This window comes from Branchiostoma floridae, chromosome 17 (assembly GCF_000003815.2).
Source record: "Branchiostoma floridae strain S238N-H82 chromosome 17, Bfl_VNyyK, whole genome shotgun sequence".
NCBI lineage: Eukaryota > Metazoa > Chordata > Leptocardii > Amphioxiformes > Branchiostomatidae > Branchiostoma > Branchiostoma floridae.
The window spans coordinates 10,468,326-10,479,787 of NC_049995.1; the positions used below are offsets into that span (position 1 = coordinate 10,468,326).

Below are 11,462 nucleotides of genomic sequence, written 5' to 3' on the forward strand. Positions count from 1 at the left end.
GAAAAATTTGTTTTTTTAATTAGTTCTAATAAAAGTTCTGGAACAGGGCTTCTGCCTCTTTACTGTAAGTAGGACAGGTCATGGAAAAGTGGAAACTGTCTTTGTCAAAGACTGTTCAAAGACACAAAAACGGGACCTGTCAGGGATTTGAACTCAGTACTTCTAGGTTTTGAGTCAAGAACCCTGACCACAACTCGACTGTGTCTTCAGTTTATAAAAAGGTCATAGTGTATCGCTCTAGGACTTCTGAGAAGGCTAAAGTCTGTTGCCTTTGCCCGGCTACTGAGTTACGATGTTTGTCTTCCAGGCCAGAGGTGTGGCATTGAGTGTTTGCTTTACAGTTACAAAGGGTGGGGGAATAAACAAAAAGCCTAACCGCTGAAACAATACTCGCACGTCCTGGTTGAAACTATAGTGGCCGACAGGAGCTTGAAACTCCTTGTAGCTGTCAGAGCTTTACGTAAATATAAAGAGCGCGAATAAGAACTTTTAACTACTTTACGTGTTGTTGACATCGACTTTTGAAACTGGGTCAAGAAGTTGGGTTGTCGAAACGAGTTGTGTGTTTATTTATTCTTATTTATTCATTCCTTTTGGCACGGTTGGGTAGCCTCATCATATCAGGTTGACTGACTTTCAAGAGAGGCAGACATAGATTCAAAAGAAAATAAACAATGATATGACAATAGATTATAAATAAATTTTGTTGTTTTTTCGAGGCCAACGTGTTTTGAGCAAGATTTACTGTTATATTAATGCCTTCAAAGAAGATATTGTGAAAAAAGAATGCAAATTGTGGAACAAATTCAATTTGCGTAATATCTTTTGGGGGCAAATTTCCCCAGGACGCACAGTTCGGGTGGTTTTTGAGTTTCTTCGCCACTGTTTGGCATCGCTCGTATCGGACTTCATGAATCCAATCACAACGTTAAAAGTTTACGTCCTATAGTATATATTCGAGTAGGACTCACTGGACTTCGCCAGGCATTCACGATAACCTGGCTAAAATCGGTACAATATATTGCATTTAATTAAAAATGTTTTAAGTCTTATTTCCGAGAATGTCTTAGCACAATGTAATCGCTGCAATTTTTTTATCAATTGATAATCATTCATTTTTTTTATCTATAAGCAACAATGTGATTGAAAAAAAGGTTTAAAAAAAACTTATCTCGTATATAATTGCATTTGGGCGTTGCTGAAAGACATTCAGTGTGCGACCATTCATTTCTGTAAAGAGATGTTACATATTTAACCCGTGTGTGACTACATCAATGTGGCCACAAAGAATTTTTTCGCAAATTGAGCAAATTTGACGCAATTTCCCAGCGTAATCTGGCACAGTCCATCGTTAGATACCTACTCCATGGCCTACACAAATATTCCAAGGCTGAAGCCATTTGCTCAGGGCGAAACTTTCGCGCCATACTTAGCCCCGAAAGGCCCGTATCCTAGCAACCGGCTGTCGCACGATGAATGGACGATAGTCTCTTAGATATATATACTATGGGGCCACATGTATAAAAGGGGGGGTTCTACTACGCTTATTGACAAAGTATGTCGTCCTTTCCCTGTCATCGCACTAATTTTTGATCAGTGGACTATTGCAACATATTGAGTTTACTGTGGAAATTTTTAAAACTTATTTCATACAAACAACGTGTAGAGTAATTAGATTGGAAGCAACAAATGTATTGGTATGTAGATGTACAATTTCAACTAACAAATGATGACAGTGATATTGAATGATATACGCTTGCGACGATAGATTCTTTTCCTGTCTTTTAAGATATTAAATTAAGGAGAAATATTAGTTATAATGTGTAGATATACAAAAATGAAACTAGTGTTACCTGTTTTAGTCTGCACAAAAAGTGAATAAACGTATCCTTTTATTCACGGGGAAACAGTGAAACAGCTTTAAAAGATGGCAAACAAAATGTCAAACTGTTACATTAACTTGCTAAATCTATGTACCTTAAAGTTAATAACGGCTGTGTTTTCATACATTTCCATCGATCAAAATTCCTCTGCCCCTCCCATTCATCGTATAGATTCGTTCTTTCCAAATACAAATATCATAATCGATGTTTAAAATACACACAACAGGACTAATATCAGATTTATTGATCTACTCGCAACCTGTTGTCTACGATACTTTCCCAGTGCAAAAACTAAAAATAGATCTAACAATTCAGTATGTTTCATACGTATTTTGTACACAAACGTCGGTGAAAGTGTTGGAATTCGAAAACATAAGTTTTATACAGTGGCAGGAATAGTTACAAAGACTACTCAACTTTCAAGACAAAACTGTGTCACCGTATCAACTCAGTAAACTACGTGTGTTTAGTTTTTCTCGCCAGCCATAGCTAAGTAAATATACGGCGCGCCATTTGTGAAAGTTTGGGGACTTGAAAAGCAAATGCGCACGGGTAACTTAGCATGGTTGTGGAGCGACTATGTACAACGAGTGCCTCGAATGCTTTCGTAAAGTCTACAAAGTTCAGCATGAATATCACGTTAGCTACTATGCTAGAGTTAAGTGTTTGTTGGTAATATTATCCAGCCTACCTGTTGAACTGCAACTGTTGGCTTGTGCTTCGTCGTCTTTATGTCAGTCTAACGTTTCCTCCTTTGTGGTCTTCTGGGGGGTTTCCAAAAACCCTAAAGCTTTATTATATCTATCATAGATAGTGCTACACACGTAACAACAAGCGTTGCTACGCTACCTAATTTTATCTAAGCCTTTTGAAGAAAGGGTTTAAGCATAACAATCTGCAGAGATTATGTAGAGAATTTATTTCGGTAACCCCAATGCTAGGCCTCAGTCTGTGACGTCACAGGACACAGTTCAAGTGTGGCCTTGCAGTGTTTCTCACCCGCGAATGACGAAGTATTTACCAGAGATCAGCAAAGTTCAACTCTCTGAAGTTAGCGCCTACATACCTTTGCGTATACGTGTGAAAACACCATAAGCCACCACTGCAAATGGACCAACTTAAACAGAGGGGGGTGCATAAACAATTTGCAGGGTGGGGGCGTCTTAAACTTGTTTGATAATCATGCAATGAAATTTCGATAGATGGATTTAATGTTATGTTTCGTCTTTTCAGTTCCTATAATCGACCGTTTGTTTTAATATGTTGTCGACGAGCGGTACAATGTCCAACAAGCCAACCTACGAAAACACAATGGTGTTGAACTTTCTCACCAGGCATGTGCCATAACTGCAAACAAACAACACAGAAAATATTGAAAGCCATCCATGTGGTCTGTGAACCTCTCTATATATTTCGTGGTTGCATAAATGTGCCTTATGATAAAATAATGAATAATATTTTGAGCCGATGTCTATGGGTTGATCTTAATAAAGAATTTAGGAATTCGAGAGTAAAAGTGAGTGAATAACTTGTAATTTGAACTAATGTTTGTTTTGCACTTTATTTCTTTTTCAGAAAATACTCACATTGGCACTGAAAACGCAACCGAAAGCTCAAGGAAATGGACAAGTGGCTGTGATATCTCTCGACGTTTTTGGAGCTGGTGAGTATTTACTAGTAGTTTGCATCCAATTCAATTCAATTTCACACAAGCTAAACTGCAGTTTCAAAATAAACCGATAGGTGGCAATGCTGCACAAGGCTTACCGTGCAAACTGTACAAACACCCCAAACTATGTTATGTTCGGCTTACCTAGTTGCAGCGCTATATATTCCGACATAATGACGATAAAGATTTCATAGAGAGAAAAATGTTCTGACTCAAATATATTGTAGAAAATCCCCAATATTATAGCTGTAAACGATATGACGAATAAGATGAAAGTAAATCAGCTGTTTATTCTACATAACCCTAGGTCTGTTTCCCACATTTAGGTTTAGGGGTTGCTGAACTCTCGCTGCGACCTAAAATGGATCTGTGGACCCCCTTTGAAATGAACGTAAAAGTATATGTATAACGCTGAAGACAGCAAAACACATCGTGTGTATAGAAAACAAATTTTCAGTAATGACTTAGCCCATAACAAAATGCTATGATAAATAGAGATATAGTTTTGGGTGTGTCTGTTTGTGTATCTGGATTTTTATAGTCATCATAATTAGAGATTACCTTTGGATGGATTACGATGATATTTTAGGTATGGGTAGGTCAAGGATGTGTCCATTTGATGAATTAGTCACTGGTTCCCCCGACTCGTCCTCTGGACTTCTTGTAATTTTCTTCTTGTCAAAAACAATGACTCTTACCTCCTGCAAAATCTATATCGACGAGTAGCACCGAATGCGAATCCTGTACATTTAAACGAAGTGAAAGAAATGTGACTGCGAAATAAAGAACGTGCCCATTGATATTAAACATTGATTTACTTTATCATTCGGTGAATGTCACACCATCCCGTGGCCTTTCAATGAAAAGTTTACAAATCCCCAACCGACCAATAGAACCACTTGTTTTAGAGCACTGACGTCAAACCGAAAGTGTAGCGTATCATGGACTCGCTTCCATCGTGCGATTGCATTTTCCCCTATTTCACGGGCTACAGTTCCATTTACGTGCACCCAGAGTTTTACGTCTTTGCTGTACGCTTCAGTGATAATTTCATCAACGACGACATCTTTCACAGCACACGCGAGTATTGTAAAACTAGGTTGGGTGGGCGAGATAGAATTTCTGCCTTGCAAAAAGAGGATTGATGTGTTCCAAAATTCGTATTTTCCCAGAACTATCGTAGAGTTGAACTTGTTATCACCAAGCACAGTAAGGGCATCTTCTTTGGATAGTTTTAAAGAACGCTTGCAGATAGATGTGCAAAAGTTAGGTGTGACGGATCGTTCAGTGTAACATAACTGCCGTGTGCCTGCAAAGCTGGTGTGTTACGCCAAAGGGCGGTTATACCGGCTATATAGATACAGATACAGATGCAGATACAGAAGAGGCTCAAAGACCCCCCCCCCCCTTCGCACAAAACAAAGAAGAACTTTGTTGCATGACAATTACAACAGATACAATGTATGGCAATCTGTATATACATAGGTGTTGAGCTTAATCTTCAAGCAGATCGTACAATGGCCAAAAGGTGTCCATTTGCCTTGCACGGTGGGTAGCGAAATACCTCCATAAGATGGCTTCCCTCCTCTGCAAGCTTTTGATACTATCTTAAACTACCGTAGGATCTGCTTGGAGATAAGTTGAGCTATATGATGTACTATGCAAGTATCGAACAACTAATCACGAAGGCACAAGGACACAACACAGAACAGAACGTCGCTGTTCTTGACAAAGATCTGATGGCTTGATCACATCAGATCCCACTTCCCATTCTCAATGAAGATCAGGTGAAAGGTCCCAATTAGATTCCTGTGCCGTGGGTGGATTTTGAGATTCAAGTTAAATGATCAATTAATTTTTTCACTGAAGGCTTACTTCTATGTTGGAGTTATGCATATCGCATCGCATTTTCTGTCATAGCTTTGACACAATCATTGTATCCTCAAATGGCAAATAAAGTTTACGAATAAGGAACGAAACAACATCAAACCTAAAACAACATCGGAAAGAAACTCTATGTAGAAACTCTTTTTATAAATTTGTCGAGAAGCTCTATTTCTTTGCGATCACTTCCCTGTACTGTTAGTTTACAGAATCCTACTCTTGCTATGGACGTAAGGCCACAGCAAGTAAATTTTATGGATAGTACTCCTCCTGAATTCAGAAATGAATGCCTTGCTGGTTTTTATATCATATTTTCTCACGTCCATTCCTGTTACAACGTTTATAGTGTCTATTTAGAACAATTGCCATTTTGTCTTTTTTACCCATATTTTTTTCGCCCTATCTTACTATTTTTGCAGTCTGCAGAGGATGTCATCCATAAAACCTACTTGCTGTGGCCTTAAATTTTGAACGCTTCCATGTACTGTTGGTTGATAGACATTCTGAACTTTCTCTAGAACCAATTCCCCTAAGAAAAATGCCATGAACCCTGCACAAGAGGCATTGCCATTTCCAATCGCCGTCCGTCTGGTGAGATCGAAAGGGTGGCTTTCTTGACATCTTCCTTTTATTGCCGTGCAAATGGCAAGGGTATAAATGTGACCCCAATAAAAATGGCGAGTGTCTCGAATAAAACCACTCGAATTTTAGAGCATTTACAACTCACCACAAAGTGGTGGTTATGATATATGACCGAGCATATTGGTGATCATACTGTTTTATATTTTGTTTATGACTTGGCTTATTGGGTTATTCGTTCATAGAAAGTTTATTGTTCTTTTATTCTTATGGCATCTTTCATGAATATCATATTGTTGATAGATTCTGCGCATTGATAACTTAGGTTTTGTTAAGCGAATTTGTGGCATTGCCTTTCAATCACCAAAATGATTATTGATATTAAGAATTATCAAAATACATTAGCACTTTTTTTACCAGTTCATTGGAATATGTATGCTATGTAAGGTATTCATAGGATGCTTGCACATGACGTCACAGTCGCCATATTGATTGGTTAACCTTGATGATTCACGCAAATACATGTGCAAATGTGTGATGTATATTTATGTGCTTTCGCTTGTTACCAGCAACTGTAATCTCATAAATGTTTCAAATTCAAGGTCAAGGCAACATAAGTTTTGAACCATCCAATATGGCGGACAATACTCACGTCATATCCACGTGAGTACAAATAATCTACAGACTGTTGAAAGCAACTTTGGGTGACGGTCTTCCTATCTGGTCAGGTGTAGCATCAAAAACTGTAACTTCAAAAACTGTCAAATAATCAGCCCAACATTGCTTGGGCGTTTCCAATTTCCCTTGAGAATCATAGACTCGTGTATAGTGGTGCGTACCTAAAGCCCGGACTTGGACTTGGACCTAAAAATGTTTAGGTCCAAGTCCAAAAAAAACCTAAATGTCCGGACTTGTGAGTCCGGACTTGCGAATAGCTATCTGTCACTTATATTCCCTTTTATTGTTCTAAACCATCTAAAACCTTCCATAGACAGTGAAATTTGCACTGGTAGTGGAAAAAGCCAAAAACATTTTGTGTTTACACTGGCTGTATATAAGTTGCATGTGTTTTTCACATTGCATTTCAGTTCATGCTAACATGCAATTTTATATGCACCATCCCCCCTCCCCCTAAAAAAACAAAACTTTCTAGCGTGCATAATACGCAATTATGGGTTCAGGTCTGGACTTTTAAGTCCGGACCTGAACCTGAACTGCTGGACTTGAGTCCGGACCTGAACCTGATTATGAGTTTAGGTACGCACCACTACTCGTGTAGCATGGTAATGTTCAAGAAAAAGTCTTTGGAAATTTCTGATGAAAGGCTCTCTTAAATAACCTTTAGCCCGGCTAACCCTATTCCTAACCCTATAACCTTAAACCCTGCGACCCAACAACGTTAACTCTACAAAGATGTAGTACGGCATCAATTATTTGGCAAGGCAATTATTTGAGGTGACACCGGTCGAACCAATTCTTGGTATCAGCAGCCAAGGGCACAACCCGCCGTACGTGCGATTTGTCCGTACGTTTTTTGTGAAGGCCATGGCCACGTCCGCCACGTATTTCTGAAAACGTGGGGAACGACTGTCAACGCACGTCACTTGCACGGTTGCGCAAGGTTCACACAAAGTTTTGTCTGCACGTAAAGTTCTACTGCGTGTCTTCGTGCTCCAAAATTCCCTACGATTCCCTACGAGTTTGTACGGAGGCGGTACTTACCACTTACGGATCCCAAAGGATTGACCACGTTTTGGCACGTAGACAGTGACCTTACCTAAAATCAAATTTAAATCGTTCATACATCTGCATTCGAGCATATTCTGACTTTGCACAAAGTATCGCAGACGTTCTTTGTGCACTTTTGGCACGTCCTATACCTCTTGCATTAACCTCGTCGCCCACCAGATATGACCCGACCCGTGCCTGCTGTTGCAGAGGATAATTTGCTTACCGGCGCTTTTCAGTAGAAGCAAACGTTGTAAGGGTGCATTGCAATTATATTGGCGGCAACTTACTACTTTGCGTGGGCTTGAAATTGCTAATTCCATACGGCGGGAATTGAAGAATCGTGCGGGTCATGGGGGTCACAATGTGTATTCTTCTGTCATTCTAGTGAGAGGTTTCTGTTAACTTTCTTGGGAATTTATTTCATAAACGTGTATTGCAGTAATAATATTTCACCGATCACTAACTGTCCATAGCTTGTGTCATGGTAAGGTGGTATGTCATTGCACTTAGGGCACCGGTGTGGTACTGCGTGGTTCGAAAGATTACTCAACGAATTTTTAGAGACAAAGAAAAAATTTTCTTACATTTCCGTCATACATTTACGTATTACACAATATCTAAATTTAAAAAATAATTAGCGAATATAACACAACAGTGCCACAGTGAACGAACTCCTGCAGTGCCGCACCGGTGCCCCAAGAGCAGTGAGATACCACCATTACCTCCTGCATGAAGGTTCATTTCCGACAGGGATACTGCTTTTGGTGGAATGTGCACATGTAAGTGTGTTCACACCTGTAACTCTGGATAGATTTGTATGACCTGTGGCATGTTAGTAGCTACTGATTTTTTTTTATTTTTTCATTTTTCTGATTAGTTTGAGTTCGACCGGTCCAGAAGAAATATTTGAATTTTGTGCACCCTGGCGATATTTTCAGGTACTACAGTATCAGAGTCCGACGCCCAATCCTGAAAGTGTTACAGTACAAGGACAGCTGGTCTCTCCGGCCAGGTATATGACCTCAATTTGGGAAACAGTCGGTATCGGCCCCCGTCACGATTGAGGAAAAGTTGATGTGCTCTGATGTAGATGACCTCTTTGAATCCTGTTCGGAGTATCTTCACCTTGTCAAAATCCACAAAATGTCCGGCCGATTCTATGTGAATGTGTTGTGACACCTCCAAGACGGGGGTCGTTAACGACTTCCAAGCACCTTTGACCCTTTGCTGACGTCACACTTCCGGTCTTCCGGTCTTTGAGTCATTACAACTTGAAAAGGATCGGAGAACTGATCAAAAGCTTTAGCTTGTTGGTAAGCGCTTTATTTTGTGTACAGTTATAAAGTTTACAATTATGTCATAATTTTGATTACCGTCACAGATGTACTTACATTAATATTTGTGTTCATGATAAGGCTAGAGCTTTAGCATTAAAAAGTCTTAAAAAACTTTATATAATATTTCACAGAGGTATGAGATCTTTCATTTTTGAGGTCTCGAAGTCGATGGTGAATATCAAACGCTGGTACCGTTCAAGATTACAGCCAGACAAACTGATGGAATTCCCAAGTTTTTATCGACGTCTCGTTTATGAAATGTCACAAGTGTCATGGAGAGAAGCTCATGGTTCTGTAGATATTGATGGTATGTGCTGATCTGCGCGACAGATTTTCCCTCCCTCGCACGAGATAAGCCTACCACTGTCGGTCGATAGCCCTCCCGTAGGGATATAAACTGCCCCGCTTATCACATAGAAACAGACCTATCATGTAGGGATGCAATATTATGAACGGCTGTCCGCATAACGTGTTTTGTGGTTGGATTAGAATCAGAAGATATGAAAATTACGGGACGATTTTCATCATAAGTTGTCCCGTTAAGTTCATGTAGCCAATCACAAAGAGGCATATAAATCAAGTTGATATTTGATATGATCATCAAATGTTGCTGTCCACATAACGTGTTTTGGGGTTGGATCAGAATCAGAAGATATAAAATTTACGGGAAGATTTTCACCATAAGTTGTCACGTGAAGTTCATGTAATAGACCAATCATAAAGAGACAGACAAATCACGCAGGTATGGGAGTTTTATCACCTGTCTACACAACGTGTTTTGTGGTTGGATCAGAATCAGAAGATATAAAATTTACGGGAAGATTTCCAACATAAGTTGTCACGTTAAGTTCATGTAACAGATAACAGACCAATCACAAAGAGACTGGTAAATCATGTAGATATTTGATCTAATCATCAACGACTGTCCACATAACGTGTTTTGTGGTTGGCTTAAGCTTAGAATTAGACGATATGAAATTTACGGGATTTCCATCATAAGTTGTCACATTAAGTTCATGTAATAGACGAATCACTAAGAGACAGACAGATCGCGAAGATACGCGATATTATCATCAACTGCTGTCCACACAACGTGCTTAAGGTTTAGATTCAGACGATATTTGAAAGAAGTACATCAACGTTATAAACTCTACATGAAGATTTTCGCCCAAAAATGTCATGTTAAGTTTTTGTAACAGGCCAATCACACTGGGCCAGACAAATCAAGGTGTGGGATATAATTATGAACGGCTGTCTATCCAACGTGTCTTGTGGTTGGCTAAGAATCAGACCTTTATTCCTAATTTTCACCATGGTACCATTAAACAAAACTTTTAAAGTGAATGTTAGTGTAGAAGGTATTACCTCACAAAAACGCAAAGATTGCTAGTATCTTCCCAAAATACGTACACTACCAAATACAAGTGTTATATGTTATCAATTTAATCTTAGTAACGATAGAAATAGTCTATTTCTTCAAGTTACCCTGTTTATTAATTTCAATTTACCACCATCAAAGCACCCGACTGGGAAAAGATCACCTTACACAAACCTATAAAAAGGAGTGCGTAAATATGATAAAACATAATATATATACATATATTCTACGAAATTAAAGTACGATCATAACAGAACCGTACATTTTACCCCAATAAAAGTTTTAGCACTTGACATAAGAAAGTATACTCTCCGTGAGACTTTTAAGAAGTCCGCTAAATGTATTTGTAGACTGTATTGACAACTACTGCTTACCAAAGAACCAAGAACATAATTCTTGAATTGACAAACCATTAAGTTTAAAATAATGATATTATGATGATATTAAGCTCATCATAAAGGGCGAGGTAAAGAAAAAAGGGGCATGTCACTGACATGTGCATCTGTTTGGTATATTTGGGGCCATCTGAATTGAAGCATTCTTTTCTAAATTTTCACAATTTTCTTTAAACATTTCCAATTCAGGCAAAAAAATGGCGGCGGTTGGAGCCGGTTTTCGCCACCAAGTAGTATAGTAAAACGCCCACCTTAAGTTAGCACGTTAGCTCCGAACTTTTAGGGCTTGTTGCACAAGAAGTGAATCTCGACCGGACTCTGCGGAACATCTAGCGCCCGTACGTTAGTGAACCCCGCCTCCAGTAACATCTGCCCCGCTAACTCCTGTCCCCACACGGTACCCAGGCCCTTCCCACCGAAGTACAGTGACACCGGCATACAGTGGAACAGGCTGGCCCCGTACAGGAGAGAAGCAACGGGGTTACCCATGTTGTCCTCTAGTTCAGAATGCCCCTTGATGTCAACCATGGAGAACTGCCCCCCTGGCTTGACCATGCGGAAAATTTCCCGCAAGGCCATATCTGGGTCTGCCTGGTCGTGGATCGC

The 11,462-nt window shown here is 39.5% G+C and overlaps 1 protein-coding gene and 1 long non-coding RNA gene across 2 annotated transcripts in view; one reads left to right on the plus strand and one right to left on the minus strand.

Moving 5' to 3' along the window:
- The window catches only part of LOC118404622, a 29,182-nt gene extending 24,724 nt beyond the window's left edge, over positions 1–4,458 (plus strand). The window contains exons 2-3 of the long non-coding RNA XR_004829784.1: positions 3,459–3,546; positions 3,879–4,458. This is a non-coding gene — a long non-coding RNA (uncharacterized LOC118404622). The remainder of the gene's footprint in view (positions 1–3,458; positions 3,547–3,878) is intronic.
- Positions 4,459–11,007: 6,549 nt separating this feature from the next.
- LOC118405053 overlaps positions 11,008–11,462 on the minus strand; it is a 4,944-nt gene continuing 4,489 nt past the window's right edge. The window contains exon 5 of the mRNA XM_035804454.1: positions 11,008–11,447. Coding sequence (XP_035660347.1) covers positions 11,136–11,447 — 312 coding nt within the window. The 3' untranslated portion in view covers positions 11,008–11,135. The remainder of the gene's footprint in view (positions 11,448–11,462) is intronic.